The sequence below is a fragment of the Echeneis naucrates genome, chromosome 8, assembly GCF_900963305.1.
Source record: "Echeneis naucrates chromosome 8, fEcheNa1.1, whole genome shotgun sequence".
Lineage (NCBI taxonomy): Eukaryota > Metazoa > Chordata > Actinopteri > Carangiformes > Echeneidae > Echeneis > Echeneis naucrates.
In genome coordinates this window covers 1,932,169-1,952,154 of record NC_042518.1, presented here as the reverse complement: position 1 = coordinate 1,952,154, position 19,986 = coordinate 1,932,169, and the positions used below count along the sequence as shown (strand labels likewise).

The 19,986-nt window shown below is 42.0% G+C and overlaps 2 protein-coding genes across 3 annotated transcripts; both read left to right on the top strand.

Annotated features, from left to right (window-relative positions):
• The first annotated feature begins 2,057 nt into the window (after positions 1 to 2,057).
• Positions 2,058 to 6,263, top strand: apol (apolipoprotein L). 2 transcript variants are annotated; one of them, XM_029508757.1, is made up of 5 exons: positions 2,058 to 2,174; positions 2,298 to 2,337; positions 3,337 to 3,933; positions 4,009 to 4,128; positions 4,810 to 6,263. In XM_029508757.1, exons 2-5 carry the CDS (start codon positions 2,324 to 2,326, stop codon positions 5,801 to 5,803), a joined length of 1,725 nt encoding a protein of 574 aa, XP_029364617.1. In that variant the 5' UTR covers positions 2,058 to 2,174; positions 2,298 to 2,323; the 3' UTR covers positions 5,804 to 6,263. The 2 variants fall into 2 exon arrangements, with proteins under 2 accessions (XP_029364617.1, XP_029364616.1); XM_029508756.1 differs by having other exon boundaries at positions 2,083 to 2,337.
• Positions 6,264 to 6,966: 703 nt separating this feature from the next.
• Positions 6,967 to 19,479, top strand: crlf3 (cytokine receptor-like factor 3). The gene is made up of 9 exons (XM_029509100.1): positions 6,967 to 7,064; positions 11,869 to 11,996; positions 14,712 to 14,919; positions 15,086 to 15,173; positions 15,433 to 15,610; positions 15,702 to 15,930; positions 16,352 to 16,490; positions 16,607 to 16,719; positions 17,000 to 19,479. The coding sequence occupies exons 2-9, from the start codon at positions 11,880 to 11,882 to the stop codon at positions 17,260 to 17,262; spliced, it is 1,335 nt and encodes a 444-aa protein (XP_029364960.1). The 5' UTR covers positions 6,967 to 7,064; positions 11,869 to 11,879; the 3' UTR covers positions 17,263 to 19,479.
• Positions 19,480 to 19,986: the final 507 nt, after the last annotated feature.

Here is a 19,986-nt window from a genome sequence, read left to right as displayed (position 1 = left end):
GCAGATGGTTTTATCCAAAGCCACTTACAACAAGGGACACTGGTAAAGCTTGGGTTTGGGGTTTTTAGGAGAGAATAGGAGTTTTCAACATTCAATAGCTTTGTAAAGAAAAAGATTAAGAGGGTTGTTGTTGCTCTCATAGGATTCAGGAGCTGAGCAGAACATCTGAGATTTACCTGTTTGTAAAAATGGTAACACCAGAGGTTTTAGTAACAATAGCTAACACACATTTGTAAATACTGAGTTAAATTTTTCAGACTTCCTCGAGGACTCAGCACAGCAGCCGTCACTGTGCATTCACAGAAAAAGCCTTCATTGACCACACTATTCAGAGTTCATGAATCACCCAGCCACCAACAAACATCTTCTCTGCTGGAGGTCTGGACAGATCTGCAGAGGATTTCCATGATGGGCTGGGCTGCAAACCGATTCTTTCCCAGGTGGACTGAAGAGAAGACATAAGGTGTGATGTGGCCGACAACTTGTGTCAGGATGCACAACACAGGGCTGCAGTGAAAATGTGTATTTTTGTGGCTCTTTAGTGTCATCTTGCACATTTGAAATGATTCTCTGCAGAAAACCAAAGGCTTTTGAAGTGTGTTGCAGAATTTGTGATTCATTTCTACAACATTGACTACAAGGTGCCTTGCATGCAATAAAAAACATAACCTTTATTTATACCAAATGCATGAAGACTGAACAGTTTGTAAATAACTAACCTGAATTAACAGCATAGAAACTAAGAACTGAGGCTATGTAAGTAAAGAAGGACAATACCTGTACAGTCAAGGGGACGTATATGGGAACAGAATACTTCAGATGTACTTAAATGTACTCTGTTACTCTGCTGCTGCTGCTCAGTTCATGTTTTGCGGCTGTCTTGTGTGCGTGAGGACACTGCCATGTCAGCAGCGTTTCCACCTCCATCCCCGGGTGTCTGCACTGAGCTGACTGCAGCTGAGTGAGCGCTTTGACTGCTAACCCCCCCAGCACACACACTCCTACCTTACCACAGGGGAGGAATGAGAAGTGTCACCTTCATGTGTTTCCTGTGGCCACAAAGAGCGCCACCAACTTTACCACAGCAGTTTATTAAAGCAGAAATGAGTGAAATTTATCCCTTATTAAAATCACATAGTGTGGTAATGTAGTCCGCCGTGGTGAAAAAGAAAGAAAGTCAAACTGTCCTGAGGTGGACAGTAACACAGTAAATTTACTTGATCACTGTACTGAAGCACAGTTTTTGAGTATCTGTACTTTACTTGAGTAGTAGTAGTGTCACATTACTCGTTCTTTGGTTTTAATTGTAATTGTTTTTGTTCCAGGTAAGAATTTGGCCACAAAGTATAATGTTCATCCTACCTGGATTATTTCTCCAGAACAATCGGCTGAATCTACATTGTACATGGAGGCCTTGTTATTACCCGAAAGACGCACAAGTCTCGCAATAATGATATATATTTTTTACATTTAATGAGCTGGTATGTTAAATTCTGTCCCTTTTTCCTCCATCAATAATTCATCTCAGTGGGTGGTTCGTTCTGTTCGGGCTGGTTTCGGCCCAGTCCATTAAGAACCACCTGACCTTACCTGGTCTCTCCCCTTTTCCTTGTAGCTCAGCCCCTCATCCGCCGCTGCCGGGAATCGAACCGCGACTCCTCATTGCGGGTCCGCAGTGTTATCCACTACTCCACCTGCTGGAGGGAATCAAACCCCCCCCCCTTGCTGCGGGGCTCCAGCTCCATATTTGCCAAGTAGTATCTGTACCTTTACTGAAGTAGTAAAGTTGTGTACTCTGTTCCACCTCTGACTGGGTTGAATGTGAAAATTATCCAAATCCTCTCTTGATTTATTACCTCAGTAGACATTTATTTTTATTTGTTTGTGGTCTCAGTCCCTAGTTAAAAGTCCTCCTCAATGCAAATCAATGTTAATTTATTTTATAAATCATATTATTAATGTCTAATCGAAAATGGAGTGGAAATGAACGACAGCACCCGAAGGCAGCACCAGGAAGTGAAAGTAAAAAAACAATATCATGGAAAATCCTTTTGTCCATTTGCTCCTAATATCACACTGAAGTAGAGGACGGACGTGTCAGCTGATAAGTGTAGTGATGTGGAAAACGAAAACGAAACCTTCCTGCTGAAGCCCGAGCTGTCTGGAAGCTGCTGGTCTGTTGGAGTGTTCAAAACAAACCACAAAACAAACAAACAGACAAAAAATAAAAACAAGCTGGTGATCTTCAGCAGAGCAGAAATCCACCTCTGACCTTCCTCTGTTCTTTTTTGTGTGAGAAGCTGACGACAGAGCTGAGGAGAAGATGGCTGCTGCAAGGTAAAGTCTGAGCTGCTTTTGTTCTCAGCAGAGGAGAAAACACACCTCATGAGTTTGTTTTTATAGGAAATACATGTAAGAAAATCTAATTAAATTAATTTAGCAGATTTACTTAAGAGTTCCTTTAAGTGCAGGTTTTAAGTTCTTCTACTTAATGATACTTCATACGTTGTTTTTCCATCGAGCTTTTACCTGGAAGCTGGAAAAGCTAATTGGCTTACAGTTTAGGAAAACACAGTATGATATGCTGAGTTACAAAACAAAACTGAAAGTAAAAAATAGTGTGGCCTTCTGGCCCACAGTGCCATATTAACAACAGTTTTAGGCTGAAATCAGTGCATTCAGCCAATACTTGGGGAAAAATCTGAAACTTTAAGATAAATTCGTGCCTCCATGTAACCTCTGATGACCCCTCAGATTTATGATGTGACTGAGGAAGCATGAGATCATTGCTTCATTGTTTACATTATTTAATAATACAAATTATAACTATACATTATTAGGCATAATTAATTATTGTCATGCAGGTAATTACTTTTACAAATAACGTCTAAACTACCAAATTAATAATGCAAGACTTTACATTTTGTAGAGGACTATTTTATTTATTTATCCATCCACCACTGCAGATAAGTGAATAATATGTTTTGTATACAAAAGTAAAGGTAAAAGCAATAATTAATTTAATAATGGTGACTCCTCCAAGTCACCATTATTAAACACCAGGTGTCACTGTTTCATTTTTATTTTCTTTGTTGGAAACTGGTCTTTTTTTTTTTTTTGCTCAATATTATTTCCTTACATTCAGTCTGAACTTTCGTCTCTTCTGTAGTCATTTTGTGTCTCTAGTGTCTTTTATCTGGTTGTCTACCAATGAAGCAAGTATCTGTCCCCCAACCCTGAGTTGAAGATGATTTGAAAAAAGATTTATTGCACAGCAACAACCGCCTTCCTTTTTGTTTTAAAATCTCGAAAATTGACTGATGGTTTGTCTTTCAGACGAAGAGAACTGCGGGAGGCGTTGTACCGCTACGCCACAGATACCTTCACATACTTGGACACAGTGAAGGGATTCTATGAGATGCTCTCCAAATGGGAGCTCAGGAGAGAAACAGAATTAAACATGATGATGGACATTAAACAGAGGGCTGACAAGATCAACCTGGGTATCAGCCATGTTACAAGGTCACAGAAGAAAGGTAAGGCCATGTTGGACTACATGGCGAGCAAGGCGACCCAGATCACTGCAGACCGCAGGCGTGCAGAACTCGTGGAGGAGCTGGCTGCCGTGCTGAAGGACATGCTGGGTGGCCTGGAGGAGCTCTACTCTTTCCTGGATGCAGTGGAGAAGCTGGCGGTCACCTCCCTTCATGTGTTCACGGAGAACCAGATGCTCCGTCTGCCCGAAGGAATCAGCTTTGAACATGTTCAGATTGTCATCAGTGCTGCTCGACTCGTCTGCCCCTACCTGCTGGTGTTTAAAAGGGATGCACAAGTCTTCTTCCTCCCCAAACTTCAGAACCTGGAGGTGCTGTCGTATCAGTTAGATCGATACATACAGACCATGAAGAAAATGTGTGAGAAGTTAGACAAAAGGTAAACACCTTCACGATCAGAATGGTTCTGCAGCTGAAACAGACTGTAGATTCTCAGTGTAACTGTCTGTCTCAGCTGTTTCAGTGGGTTTTGCCCAGAGGTGTCTATGGAGTCTTTGGTGCACGTCAGTGTGGGCCTTTCTGAAGACAACACACAGAAGCTGCTCAACCACATTAATCAGCTTGATGAAATCAGGTGAGTGTTGTCTCGTGTATCCATAGATTTTGAATTTATTTTGCTGATGTACTTGTTTAAATTCCTAATTGGCAACAGCGCAGCCCAGTCTGAGAACTGCTCTCGCTGGCAACATGGCTTTGCCTCTATTATATTCTCCCAAGTGGGATCCAACTGTGACTTGACATCGAGCTGTTGTTTTGAAGCCTCCGATTTGTAATTGGTCTTCTGGCCATCTTGTGTTTGTTTTTTTGTTTTTTGTTTTTATTTGGAGGAGGAGTGAGGGGTGGATCTGACCTGGTCTGTACTTTGTCCAGGTACAGATTTCCAGTCACACCCTAACCCATCCCCTGCTTCATGGTCTGTTTGCTGCTAATAACCATAATAATAATGACAAATCCATAAGAAAACTGTTTACTGAGTAAATGCATAAATGGGAACATTTTCACATAGACTTCAGTACAGTCTGGTGTGGAGTCACCCCCTGGTGGTCATCAGAAAGAATGTAGGTTTAAGGCTTCACTTTTCAGCTCTGGGGTCCATGTTTCGTCCACCTGTCCCTCTCTGGATCACTTTTGTCGTGTCACTTATCCCTCAGCTTTTCCTTTAGCACCGCCCTTTTTCCTCCATTAAGTTTTTGTTCTAAAAAAGAATAACATTCGAGATGCATTGTTATTTATTCTCCTCTTTTGTCCTCATCAGGATGAGCCAACACTTCCGGACAGTGTTTATGTTTCGGGAGGATTCAGGCCATGGCTTCCTCAAAGAGTTCAGCAAGCGGCAGCCCGGGATGCTGGACTTTCTAAAAGAGCTGGAGCAGACAAGTGTTAAAATTGACAGGATGAATAAGGGCGCAAAGATTTCCAGTGTGGCAGGCAGCTCAGTGGGGGCCGTTGGAGGTGTGCTTTCCATTGTTGGTCTGGCCTTAATTCCTGTAACTGCAGGAGTGTCTCTCGCTCTGACCATGACAGGGATAGGGCTAGGGATCACCAGCGGAGTCAACAGTGCTATCACTACAGCCACAGAGCTCGGAGTAAATGTTACACAACAAAAAAAAGCCAGCAGAGTCATGAAGTCCTTTGTGGATGATGTGGAGGCTCTCCAGAATTGTTTGGAGGAGGTGATAACGACAGCAGCAAGTAAGCTGGAGATGGCTGTGGAAGTTGGTAAGGTGGTGTGCAAAGCTGGCCTTGTTGGAAAAAACATTGATGCTTTAGTCGACGCTGCTTCTGCTGCTAAATTGGTGAAAACTGAAGAGGTTATTGCGGATGTTGGTAAGATTGTGGCCCAGGAAGGCAAAGCATTACGGAATGTGCCTAGGGCGGCGGCAGACATTCCAGATATTGGTCAGGCAGCAGTAAAAGGGCCTCTCGCTCTCAGCAAGTCAGCCAGGGCAGGTCTCATCGCAGTCAATGCTCTGTTCCTCGGCATGGATATCTTCTTCATCTGTAAAGACAGCATCAGTCTGGCCAAGGGCACTGAGGCTGAAATCTCACAGTTCATCCGAGCCAGAGCTGCTCTTTGGAGCACAGAGTTGAACTCGTGGCAGAAGATCCATGACTCTGTGATTGAAGGCTTGCTGACTTCAGAGAAGGACAATGCTATCCTGGAGATGCCATTTTATGAAGTAGAAATGGAGGTCAACAAAGTTGTGCCTCGTGATAAAATGGATGGAAGAAAATGTATTGTTCAGTAGTGGCCAGTTAAGAGATTCATCCTCATGGTGTTTTTTTTTTTTTGCCAATTCCAAGAACACAATAAGAGCAGATCAAAGATATTCATTCATCTATCTGTCTTCTGTCACTTATCCTTTTCCAGGTCATGGGCAAATCAAAGACATTTTGTTTGAATTGACCACATTCATCTGATGTTGTATAACTCCCTGTTTACCATTACCACCATGTATATATATATATATTTAACCATACATGTTTCAGATCACACATTGATATCATACATCTGACAATGAAAAATTAAATCACTGTCAATTCTAGAGATGCAAGAACTGCTTCATAGAAATGTTTTAAAACAATGTTATGTGCATTCTGTATATGTGTTCGGTTAGCAGCTTTTTGCTCAAGCAAACTGAGAAAGTGCCAAATTTTATGGAATATATCATTTATATATTCAACTCAGAACAACAATAAAGTATATCCAGCTCATTATGTATCTCCTTTTTTTTTTGTACAAATATGTTTCCCAATTTTCTACGACGTCACGGTACATTAAAATAAAAATTGCTTACTCAGGAACAGCCAACAACTATAAGTACTGTAACTGCGTTCTGTCAAACAAGACATGAAAACATTTGTACTTCACTGACACAGAAAGTAATATAAAACAATGATATTTGATAAAACAACACCATGCCAAATTATGAACAAAAATAACCTACTTCAAATTGGCCTTAACATCAAAACAAAATGGAGGACATCTGAGATAACAGTGTGATTTAATAATCAGACTGATTGATTTACTTTATTGATCCCACGCTGGGAAATGTTATTATCGCATCAGCCAGGATTCAGCATGAAGCCGCGCTGTGATGACCAAAAAAAGGTTTGGTGTAAAGAGCAGACTTACTGGAGGCTGGATTTTTAGAAGCACATGTTGAGGAGTAAAGTCTCGGATGATGGTTTCTTTTTGTTTTTGTTTTTTTGGATCCGGATCCGCCTGACAGTCCGAACATAAATTAACTAATTTCATCAGTCCCAGCCAATCAGAGAGGTCGCTTACTTTAAGGGCGGGGTGAGAACAGCACCTTCACATTTATTATTGGTTATTTTTTATGTCAATCAAATATATCTCGCCTGTGATTGGCTGCTGCTCTCAAAGTCGCGGAAGTGTCACTTTCCTTTTTCTGCGGACTTGAGCTGAACTTCATCACACCGAGCGGCGGCTTCGGGCTGATTCTCCGGCTTTGGGGACGAAATGGCCTCCAGAAAGCACTGAAACGGGTACGTTTGGAAGCTTTTCTCCACACCAGAGGACAGGACTGTAGGATTTATCCAGGTTTCTTGGCGCCGTTGGCCCCTTCAGACGTGATCCGAGTTTCACTGTCCGAGTTTTAAGCTAGTCCCACATTTTGTCAGTTAGCGCCGATGAAGTCAACGGCAGACTTCGTTAAAATGTGCTGATGTTCACTCCAGAAGTGGAATATTTTTGTGTTTTCACACAATGTCCACTCAACCCGACCCTCCGGCTCTCTTCACGGTTCCACTTACATTGAATCCGCTGACTTTTTGTGGTACTTTGTAGTTCTCCCCATCTTCTTCCACTAAAACACGTTCACACCTCTTCAAGTTGACATTTCACGGTTTAAAAAAAAAGGCTTTTTGGTGAAAAGTGTCTTTGCCGAATTTTCTTTGATATGTTAATAAGTTAGAAAATGTCTCCCTTAACTTGTTAGAACTCGTCGGGGTCTTAATTTCAGTGGGGCCAATTTGAAAATGCGAAATCTCTTTAACGGAGTTTTGGCCTAATTCTTTCTGCACGACAGAGCAACGATAAATATCAGAACATGATCCATCCTGGAGCCTCCTCCCGACAGTCCAGCACCAAAACGGAGAAGCTGTGTGGTCTGAATTGTGTAATTGTGCATTTTGCATTGTTAAATTTAGATCCCCAATCAATGGTGGTGGGTAGACTTGGTATCTTGTTGAAAATATCCCCAAAATACGGAAGTTGAAGAGCGCAGGCTTGGACATGTCTGATGTCTCCTGTTGTGTGGTTTTGTCAGCAGTCTGTTCTAATAATAATAATAATAATAATAATATCGGTTTGCACTTTGAATGCCTCTCATAACTTGCCTGTTAGTCAGACATGTGCAGCATGCCTGAAGGAACAGCCTGCAGCCTTTAAACTTCTTTCTGATGAAATGTAATGAAAGACCAGACTGGCAGGATTTGATTTGGCTCACACCACTAAGTATTAATAGTCCCTGACAATATCAACAAACTCTGTGCTGCTGTTATAGCTGCAGTAACTGATTTATTAAGCCAGTCCTCCAACAGGTTGTTAATTAAAGAATCAGTTTTAATACAAAAACAGCAGAATGCTTTTTTTAAATGCTGGTAATGGTAAAACATCCTCGAGATGAGACAAGGAATATTCATCAACAAACGATTAAGATTAGTTGATCATTTAATAGAAATATTTGCTGCCCCATTGTTCCTTTCTTAAAGCTGGCCGCATAATATGCATGTTTCAAAACTGCTAAACTGGATTAAAAGACAGCATAAGTGCACAGAAAAAACCCGTTGTGAAGATATTCAGTGTTGGATATGCTGTGTGAGTATGACTTCACCAGGCTGTGGTTTCTGCCCCTGTGAAAGCAGGGCATTGGGGCATCTTCCCATCCAGGTTGACCTAAATTCTCCCGTACCACACTGCTGGTCATTGTGCAGCTCGACGTTACGTCAAAACATTAGAGAAATAAAGACGGAGGGAGGTTTGTGTCAGAATGCCTGTGGCCGCACCCGTATCATACACCCAGACAGTTTCTGTGCTACAGTACGACTAGACTTATGTTTGCTTGGCTAAACACCAGACATTTACTTAGTCTTTAGGATGTTTTAGGGAGAGAAAGAGGGGGATTATCAACTACAGGATTAAAGATAGGGAGAGGGATGAAAGAAGAAGAGATCTCTGCTGTGGATAGATGGACGAAAGGCTGCTGTTCTGGGCACTTTGTTGTGTGTGAGGGGGGACTTGACCGATGTTAGCGGTGGGTGTTGTTTATGTCAAAGCGAGCAAGCTGGTGCATGCCTGCATAATTCTGAATTGCCGCATTTGCATTCATGTGTGTTTGACTGCATACACTGGATGTCTGTCGCTGTAACAGTGGGCCAGTTTAATGAGTGTGTGTCATGTCAATGAACTTATCTTATTATACAGCAGTTGTCAGTTTCATATATCATAAGGACTAAAGGAAGGAATCTGCTGATCTAGTTAGACTTCATGAAAATGGACGTACACTCCTGAAAAGTGAAGCCAACTCTGAAAAGACCATCATCTGGAAACTTCACTGCTTGTAAAAAAGAGGTCAGACTTTATTGAAACCTATGGGTAAATGTCCCTACTTCTCCTTTGTTTTATTAGCTCAGTAAACGTTTTCCTGATGAGTTTATGGTGTCAGTCTGTAGTTTCAGGTCTTCAATGCAACACCATGGTAATGTTTTTAAATGATGTTCCCAGTTAGAGGGAAATAAACCCTTATGCAGTTGGATTTATTACAAATAGAAATAATATTTTTTCTGAAATGACATAACATAATTCACAGTTTGTCTCTTATTTAGCTGTAGAACAAAAATGTTTCCATAGAATAGAGATGCAACACAACATGGATCCTTTACTATAGAAGAGCAGTGTGAGGGTGAACTCACACCTTCTGATAATAAGTTAGTAAAGAACTGTATGAATGTTGTAGCCATTTTCCAGAGCACTGAAAAAACTCATTTTGCATTTAGTAGACTATTTAGAGATGCTGCCTTTCCACAGTGTAACATTAGAAGTGCAGCTGGTCCACATCATGACACTGTGCATACTGTATGTGACAGAAGCATGAGCCCCATCACTGACTTCCTCTTAAATTGCTGTACAGGAAGCATGGCCGACCACAGCAAGAGGCCAGGTTGTGTCACTGCTTTCAGCTCTACTGAAGACGAAACTGAGCAGGTTTGATGCACCTGATATGGGAGATTACAGGCGTTTAGCCTAACATTGTATTGGCTGGTGTGTTTTCTTATTCAAAATTTATGACTGCTCTAAGCAAAGATTCAACTCAAGCATTCTTTGCAGACTATTGAATTATTTCCATAAAGGAAGCTCATTTAAATCATCATGCAATCTATGTTACATACAACAGTCATATGTGGCCAGGTCGCTCCCATTTTATGGTACAACACATCAATTAAATCTGTTATTAGGCTGTACAAAGATCTGCTCCCAAACACATTAACTGAAAAATCCTCACTTATAGTCAGTGAAATACATTTAAAGATGAAACCTGCAAACTTTAGCCAAATAATTCCTGAATTATTTCACAGTGGAATTAGTCTGAGTTTGACATCCCCTTGATTCCTTCGCTAAAGTAGACGTTTGTGACAGGAAGACGTTTAGGGTAGTGCAAAAGGAAATTTGTCTCATTCAGTTTCGTTCTGTGTGCACGGTGGCGAGAGAACTAAGCTGTTTTGTCCATTTGTTTCTGGGTGTGATCAGCTGTATACTGTCACTCTACCCTCTAATGAAAGCTCGATGGTGTACAGTATTATGAGTGGTGTTGTGGCTCTTTTGTTCCAGTGTGTTTTGAGTCCACTCTGTTGCTCCATAAATAATATTTAGAAGGCTTCCTTGCGTTAATGAATTCTCTTGTGTAATCTGGTGGACAAAGTGCTTGTTGCTGCAGATAAACTCTTTCTAAGCAGTTTTACGTGTTTGTGACTGCCGTGACGTCAACACTGATGTGGCTGATGGGTTGTTGTTTTGAAGCCATACGAGCTCTACGCAGTGTTGATATTACTTTGTTCTGTATTATCAGTTGTCCCACAGATCCATCAAGCAGCTCCAACATTAACACTCAACCAAAATAACCAGATTCAGTTTTTCTAGTGATCTTTGATAACAGATGTTAAGGTCACAGGAAGGTGATTATTATTATATTTGCCTTGTCGTACTCTGCTGTGTTTTTCCAGGGAAACTTTGTGTTGTATCAGAGACACACCGCACTGAGCGGTCCTTATCCAGATTTTATTTAAAGTAACGGCTCTGTACAGAAAACCAAGTGCTGTTAACTGACTGTTGGGTAGTTTCTCGCTGGTTGCTGTAGGAAGTGGTTTTCTTGTTGCCACACATCTCACTCATAACGCACCGTGTCTTTTTTTTTTTTGTTGTTGTTGTTGTGTAGTGGATGATGAGTATTTAAACAATCAACCGCCAGCAATGTCAACAATCAGTTAATTAATGCAATAGAGTGAGATTTCATTTAAAAAATGAATTTTGAGAAAACAAATGATACAATTGTATTTGTTATTGTTATCTTTTTGGAAAAGTGACACTTCCATTCACATCTGTTACAATTCTGCATCCAGCTAGACAAAAACGAAGTTGGACTCATTTCCAACAGCACTGAATAAACATGAAAACTGTTGGCCCTCTCTCCACACAGTGGGCTTCAGTGTTCCTGCTTTTTGTGAGATAGAACACAACTTTATCTACATGGGCATTGTTCATTGTAGTTTCTCTGTGGCTGCCGGAAACTCCTGCTCAGCTGATGGAGATGCACAAATAATGTGGTGGCAACTTTATCAGTCCAGTTTTGCATTTTCATGAGCTCAGATAGCTGGAATTTTTGCAGCAGTGTTCATCAACATGACAGTGAAAGACCACAGTTCTGCCTGTTACAGTTTCCAATGATAAATTAAAAATGAACAAAACAACAAATCTTCTGTTTTGGGATGCATGCCTGTTGTTTGTTTTTAGTTTTTTTTACTATTTTAGTTTGAACGATGCCAGAAATGGTTTGGAAAGTTGTGGAACCTCCAGATCCAGTTGTGTGGTTTGTAAGCTAAAGTTAGCTTAGCCTAACCTTCCACCTCACTGAAAACCTGACTCTTTTTGGTTTGTCCTCTCACAACCACAATGAGTTGAAAATAGATTTTCAAATGGTTCAAATCCATAGTTTTCTTGAGAATTGATAATTTTTTGAACGAGCCAGTCTGGTTTCAGGCCGTACTTTTAAATCTTCTCTCTTGTGTGTGTCAGGAGGTGGGAGGATGTCTGCGGAGGTGGACGTATTGCTGCAGGAGGCGAAGGAAAGCATCGAGGCGGCCCAGAACTACCGCAGTGAACTGCAGCAGCGTCTGCATGGCCTCAACCAGGCCAGGAAACAGGTACCAGTCTGTTCAGCCACTACATCTGAATTATTTCAATGGGTTCTCCACACCAGCCACCATCTCTGTCCCTTTTAAAATACTCCTTTTCTCTCTGAAATAAACACAAACACAGCCGGGGCCCATATGAACTGTGTCAGCTGAGTCCCATGAGAATAGATTCTCCCTCTCTCTCTCCGCTATCTCTTCCTTCCTCCTGCTGTCTAGATTTACCCATCCAGCTGCTCACAGTAAACAATGCTGCTATTTCCTGTTTCTCTGGAGGGACAGAAAGCCTTGGAGGACAAATAAAGGAGGAGCCAGACTCCTGTCCAGAACATGGGGCTCAGACTCATTTTAAATTATCAATAACGTTTTCACAAAAAAATGAAAAGTGAGACACATATCTCCTCTTTAGAGAGGTCACCATGGCCCAGTATCATTTCATGTATTTATTTATTTATTTTTTTATAAATAAGATGGATTACAGATCTGTTCAGACCAACAACTGTGAGTAGGAGTGAGGGGAGGATCTGACCTGCTCTGTCCCGATTGGGTGGTAAAGTCTGTCAGTCAGTCCTGTTTCAGTCATGTTGTATTGAAGACTTTTTTGAAGACATTTTCCCATAGAATTCATATTGACTGCTGATCTGCGCTGGCCTCACTTCTATGTGCAGTCTTATATCAGTTTATTTATTTATTTTTATATCAGTATCCTAAATGACTGATATAAATAAATGTACCAGTGAGAAGTGTAAGCCGGACCAGTGAAAAGGATTCTGTAGATTTCAGAAATAAAGCCTCACCCACTGTAAGTTTTATTTATTTATTTGTTTTCCTTTGTGTGTCAGACTCTCTACCCAATCCCAGCCGTCCCATCAAACTATCAGGTGGGGTCTCTTTCCATAACCCCACTTTTTCCCACAGCAGGGATGGCTCACCACCAGATTATAGGAATCCAGGAAGCATTACACACCACAGACACAATGAGATACCAGAGTGTGTGTTTGAACACACTCAGACAATGTTATCACAGCAACATCTTGTCTTCGGACGAAGAGTTGTCTAAACATTTAGGAAAACGTCTTTCTGTGTTGCCTGATGTCAGATCGTCTCAGTAAATATCGGATCAATTATTTAATGTTTTCTCCTGATATTTTTAGTTTGACTATTATGACTAACTCCAAAATATTGATCATCAGTCGTCTGTGTCGGACTGATAGTCACCAGGAAGTGATGCATTGTGTCCTGTGTCTGCAACACACACACACACGCACTTTTACATATGCACAAAGTTCAGTGTGTATTCTGGCAAAAACTCCAGTTTGTGTTTTCCATTCTCATCGTTGGACAGTTTCTGCTTCCTGCTGTTTCTCTGCAGCTCTCCAGCTCTGAAAACGTGTGTGTGTGTGTGTGTGTGTGTGTGTGTGTGTGTGTGTGTGTGTGTGTGTGTGTGTGTGTGTGTGTGTGTGTGTGTGTGTGTGTGTGTGTGTGTGTGTGTGTGTGTGTGTGTGTGTGTGTGTGTGTGTGTGTGTGTGTGTGTGTGTGTGTGTGTGTGTGTGTGTGTGTGTGTGTGTGTGTGTGTGTAAGTAAAGTGATTTGAAAAGCAGAACTGAAACACAACCTCTACCTCTGGTGACAAACCAGCAAGCTTCATGACGAGCTGCCTGTGCTGCCCCTGCGGACAATCTAAAGCCCAACACCTCGCTGATCGTTGGCAGAATCAGCTCCAACAGCTCCCATTTGTTGTTTTGTCAAACTGATTTCAGTGAAACTGAATAACCAAGTGAGTTCAGATCTGGATCAGTCTGACTTTGATAGTGACCTCTAGAATCACGTCTCTACATCGGACGCTCCTATTGGCTCCACTTGGTGATGTCACAGCCAATCAGAGTCTCTCTGTATCAGTCCTGTATGTTTCTGGGTTTATTGTGTCAGAATAAAGACAGTCAGATATTTAGAGCAGATTTTTCATCATTGCTGCTCCAAAGAATGAGCAGAACTCCTGATCAGATTTCTGTGCTGCTATCCCCTATTACAGTGAACAGGCTCTTTACTGAATGACATGTATAATTAACTGTGGTTGTGCTGATTCTGAATATGTGGAGACTTTTTAAAGAATGACAGCTTTGCTCTGGTACTACTGTGGCCAGCTGTTCTCAGAAATGACCGAGCTCAACTGAAAAATGATAGCTCACGAATATATAATTTACGTTTTGATTTACATCTCCAGTATGAAGCAGTGGGTTTGGAGATATTTGGCGAAATCTGGTGATCTGGTGAAAAAACATGTAAGTGCATCAGGTGACCAGAAACAACATTCCATGTGAAAGAAATGAGCTAGATGAAGAATGTCTTTGGGTCCCAGTAGTTCTCAACAGTTTCTCATCTGGACCGTGACTGACAAACAAAAATTCTTTTTTAGTTTAAGATCCTGAAATGACGACTCCCACTGTGTTGTGATGGAAGCCGGGCTTAAAAACTCTCCACAGCAACACTCTGATCGTCAGAATAGTTCCTGCTTGATTCTTTTGTCGGTCATACAATCTTTCTGCTGCTTCGTTTCTCTGTATTGTCTTTGTAAACTCACATTTTTTTGTATTGAACTGTTGGTCAAACTAATTTCAAGATGTTATAAAGCCAATTTAAACTCAATAAATTGAGAATAGATCAGTGCAGTGACCGTGCCTTTGTTGGTCCTCACCTGCTTCCTCCTCTTCCCTCTCTGCCCTGTAGGTCCGGGGAAGCTCGGGTCAGGCCCGGGAGGCCCTCCGGAGACACTTTGCAGAGCTGCAGACGGCAGCGACTCGGCTGCTGACAGACCGACTGACCTCACTGTTGGCCGAAGTGGATGTCATTGAGGCGGATAGCGTCAAACCGCTGGATGACTGTCAGAGCCTCATTGAGCACGGTGTGGGCCAGGCGGACGAGCTGCTGAGAGAGGGTGGGCCCTTAAAACCTCTGAAGCCTTCTGTAAAACATTCACGCTGTTCCTTTAGGAAGTGAAGATGCAGCTGAGGCGGTTTGAGAAAATAATCTGCATACTTTCCTTCAGCGCCAACCAGATAAGAAGGAATGCATGTTAAATATAGCCCCCTCTCTGTCTCCAGGGGAAGCAGCTCTGCGTTGTGGTCTTGGGGAGAAGGAGGACAAACTGGGCAGTTTCACCAAGAAGGCCATGCATATCCAACTGGACAGGTAGGACACAAGCAGTCTTCCTTCCTTGGCAGACAGCAGTTCAGGGTCGTGATAAGAGAAAGAATCCAGGGAAATGTTTTATTATTTACTGCATGTCTGTCCCACATTTCTGTTTCTCTCCACTTTCCCTATCAAAGTAAACACATTAGACTGTCCCGAGAGAATAAAAAAAACCAAATATCTGCTGGTGCCTCCAGATATTTTTATATTATTACCAGATTTGGTTTGAAATGATCTGCTGGTTGTGGTGGTTTCCCAGTCTACCCGAGGTCCCGGCGTTGGTGGATGTGCCGTGTGTTTCGGCCCAGCTGGATGACTCCCTGCTGGGGGTTCTGAGGGACCGGGTGTCCCGCCACGGCTCCGTGTCCTCCCACCCGCCCGTCCAGATAGAGGAGCTGCAGGAAAGACCTGGCGGTATCCTGGTCCGCTGGTGCAAGGTCGGCAAGAGGATGCTCATGTACCCGCTAAACGTGTTTGATATGTTGGACGTACAGTATTTGTAGATTTGCGGTTTCATGTGTGTGTCAGGTGGACGAGGACTTCGCCGCGGCAGATTACCGGCTGCAGCACCGGCGGTCGGGCAGCGGGGGGAGCCAGTATGAGGATGCCTACATAGGACGAGACACTGAATTTCTGGTTCTACATCTGGACCCCCACACGGATTATCTGTTCAGGGTGTGCGCCCGCGGAGAGGGACGCACTGAGTGGAGCCCCTGGAGCATCCCTCAGACAGGATACACCACACTGGCACCACACGGTAGGAGAAGGATTCTTTTATGGGATTGAACTGCTGCTGAAAAGGTTGAAATACTACATTCAGAAACCATCATTCAGCAGCCGTTAAATATCTTGGACGGTAATGTGCACTCAGAACGAGCCCAGCAGTGATCAGTGATGAGGAAGGTGGTAGTTGCTTTGATACGTCCCGTTCGCCTTAACCTTTTCCCTCCTCACTGCAGCTTTTTCTTCTTGCACATTATCACCAGTATTAAATCGATCCACCACAACATCCTCTAACTGTGGTGTCGATTCCGATGCATTTCCTGCAGCTACTTCACAGTGAAACTCTGAAGCTGAGCAGCAGGAAATGATCACTTTGAATTAGAAGTAACTCAACACAATAGATAATCGATGTCACGCTGTTATTTGACATTTGAGCATGTGTGTCATTATAACAGAGTGGTGTCCGGGCACTGAGGGCTACATCCTGAGCAGCAGGAGAAACATCGCCCTGCGAAATGACTCATCCCAGTCCAAATGCCCCATCCTCTACTCCAACGCACCCACCTACTTCTCTGGGCAGACTCTCACTTTCAAGTACGCACACACACATTTGTTCCTCCAGTGGCAGCCGATGTAAATCTAGTTTAGTTTACGGTTTTTCCCTCTGGACTCGTCAGGTAAATTATTTTGAAACTGCTTCCTGTGTGTAGGATCTCTGCAGCAGGTCACGTGGATCGGAGGGACAGTCTGGGCGTGTGTGTGGACAGCCAGAGGGGGGCGGAGTCACTTCAGAGAGACCAAGCTGTCTGTATTTCCACTAATGGTACGCTGACCTTTGAACCCTGTCAACAAACGTGGTGTCAAATTTATCTGGAGATCATGCCAACTAACTATATACTGAAACTAATATAAGTCAGTAATTCTGGTTATTAATTGAAATTTCACATTCCGTTTTTCCCCTGAAAGATAATTTAGATTCATTTATAACAGTAAAACAGACGCTGTCACTTTCTCAGCCAGCAGAATAAATTACAGCTCATCCTACACTCAGTGTTAGAAAATATCATCTATTGTGATCACATGATGTACGTTTCTCTGCTCAGGTGCCGTATTTGTAAACGGTAAAGAGATGACCAACCAGCTGCCCGCCATCACCATGGGCTCCGCCGTGACCTTCGACATGGAAGTGGTGAATCTGTTTCCTCTCAACAACAACCTGAGTGAGGGCGGCAGCTTCAAGCTGAGGGTGACGATCGGCTCAGGGAACAGGGAGGTGGTGTTCGACTGGCTGGTGGACCAGGCGGTGGACTGCCTCTTCTTCGGCTGCTCTTTTGTCCACTCTGGCTGGAAGGTGCTGGTGTTTTAAAGGCTCCGTTCTGAGTGGGTCCTTCCGTCTGCTGGAGTTTGGGAGCTGTTCACGCAGGCATCGCCATCTTCGCTTCAATCATTTGTCTTTTTTTTTCCTTTTTGCAAAGTCTGGAAAAATGTGAGAATCTGTCTTTTCTTCCCAGAATTCCTTTGATTTAACAGCGGCTGACTTTGAGAATTCTCTCCACATCAGGCATCCCGGGACAAAACTGACCTGAAGTGTCAGTTTGACTTCAACACATCTGGACGACGAAGCTGTGAGCTGCAGAGCTCCAACAACTTTGAACACAAATGAAGAGTTTCTCTGTTGTTGTTCAAAACCAGACATTTTTTCTGATTATTATTTTTATTTTTTATTTTTTCCAGATTTTGCAAAACCACATCAGCCCCCACCCCCACCCCCACCCCTTGTGTACACGCACAAACACACTTGTGTACATGTGAACAATCAGCTGAGCTGATCACGGCCGTGGTGGACGATGATCCAGCTCTTCCTCGGTCTCTGCTGATATTTGTGTTGATGACATTTCTTACGTTTTTGTTTTCTCTGGTTTTGGGCCTTCTCATTTGTTTGGCCGTTGTTTACAGCTGTTTTCTCATCTTCCTCACAGAGAGGAAGAGTCTGACTGTTTATCTCTGCGTCATCTTCCTTTAGTCAAAGTCTGACAGATGAAAATGCTTAAGTGTTGTCTTGTTGGTTTTTTGGGAGCAGAATCGTCACAATCTGCTGCTGCCTCTTAAACAGGTTTAGCCTGATTAATATTTTATTTTCATGAAAAAAAAAGTCACTGTGAAAGTCTCACTTCTTCTTGTTTCTGTCTTTGCCCCGTTAACCTGTTCACCAAAAACACCGCCCCCTCCCAGAAACTCAGCAGAAACTCTGGAAATCATGCCATAACAATAACAAATAGCTCTTGGACAGGCTGAAAAGCAGCAGCTCTGTTCCTCGTAGTTTTTATTTCCTGACATCTTTGGATTGTGGTTAAAATATTTTCTTATCTGGACGCGAGGAAACATTTCCTTCTTTTTAAGACAAATTTTGCTGATATTCATCTGGAGATAACGTCTCTGGACTCAGAACAAATTGTGCCAATGTGACGCAAAAAGCTCAGGGAGACACTGAGATAAAGGCATGATAATGAGATTATAGCTGAAATATCTACGGGGGGGGGTCCGACCTGGTGAAGCTCTGCCTTAAATAATGAGTCATCTACTCTTTATCTTTTTACTGTTGCTTTGACAATCCTATTACAGTATTCACAGCACCTGCCACTTGAATTCTAAGGTGATGATCTTGTTCAGTCCAGTTTACAGTGTTTGATAAGAGTGGGATGAATGTGAGGAATCGACGTCACCTCGTGTGTTGATCAAAGATGTTGGTAAGACTTGACAGTCGTTCCTTTGGTAACAGCTGCAACTAAACATTTATTTTCATGAGTTTGTCTCTTTAATGACGTGAAAATAATGAAAATTGTCTGTGATAGTTTCTTAGACATCTTCACGTGACTTTATTAATGTTCAATGTTCCATTAAGAATACAGAAATTAAAATATTCCAAGAAAAAAACTAAGTAATATGCAGTGACTCCTTCATTGTTCGTCTGGAAAAGATGAGAGATTCCAAGATTATTTTAATAATTTTTATGTATCAGAAAATCTGAAGTCTGAACAATAATAATAAAAAAGAAACATCAGAAAAGTTTTTTTTGTTTATATTTGGTTGATGTTTTTCTTTGTAGACCAGGAGGGAAAAAAAAGAAAAATGTTTCCTTGTGTTGTTGTTCTGCTCAGATTTCAGTTGAATAATGGAAAAAGTCTTGTCCTGTTTTTATGACAATCAGGTATTTCATTAATATTATGATTAATTTTAAAGAGGGAATAAACTTTGGGTGTTTTTTCCTGCTCACACTTTGGACTGGAACACACGAAAAGTGTCATTTTCTGATGTGTCCTAAATATCTCACGTTCAGCCGACACGTCCAACCAGCATTCCTCATCTCACTCATCTTGGTTTTTCCACCGCTCTGACGTCAGTGTTTTATCACAGATGTGTCCAACTGATGGTACAAATTTGGTACAAAAGCCACCTCAGTCCTCTCCTCTCACCTGAGAGACAAACCTGTCAGCCTGACCTGCAGTGAAGCGGTGGCCTCTGAAAACGAGGTTTGTTTTCAGCGCTGCCGTTATTTTGTTCAATAAAGATCACTTCATGTCAACTCGTGTCGTCTGTGGTTCAACCTCTGTGGGCGATTACATTTCTTTATTTACACAAAAAATGTATTTTTAGGCATTATATACATTATATACATGAGTTTTTAAATGCTTTATGATGAATATGGGATTTAAAGTAATGAGATGAACTTTTACATCTAAAACTTATGTTTTGTTGTTCACTGAGTCATTTTATTGTGTTATCTGCTGATTTTATTTAATTTAATGTAAAATCTGTTTCAACCCAGCAACCATTAGTTAGCACTGTTAGCTAACTGAAGCTAACGCTCCTGAAACAGGAAGTGACGTTTACCGGATTAACCTCCCGCTTTCTTTTTCTGTTATAACTTTATTGGTTCGACAGTCAGATCTGTTTAACTAAATGAATTTTAATCGTGATTTTGGTGAATTGGATGTTTTCGAATAGGCCATGAAACATTTTAAGTTTATTGTTTCAGAAAAAAGGCGGCAAAACATGTCTACGGCGCACAAAGTTAGTCCGCCATTTTGTT

Bases quoted from the DNA above. Each gene is read 5' to 3' on its own strand.
- apol (XM_029508757.1), top strand. The intron at 3,934-4,008 runs GTAAACACCTTC...TGTCTGTCTCAG, and splicing joins TGTGAGAAGTTAGACAAAAG to CTGTTTCAGTGGGTTTTGCC. The intron at 4,129-4,809 runs GTGAGTGTTGTC...TGTCCTCATCAG, and splicing joins AATCAGCTTGATGAAATCAG to GATGAGCCAACACTTCCGGA.
- crlf3 (XM_029509100.1), top strand. From the start codon at position 11,880: ATGTCTGCGGAGGTGGACGTATTGCTGCAGGAGGCGAAGGAAAGCATC. The intron at 15,611-15,701 runs GTCGGCAAGAGG...TGTGTGTGTCAG, and splicing joins TCCTGGTCCGCTGGTGCAAG to GTGGACGAGGACTTCGCCGC. The intron at 16,720-16,999 runs GTACGCTGACCT...TTCTCTGCTCAG, and splicing joins TGTCTGTATTTCCACTAATG to GTGCCGTATTTGTAAACGGT.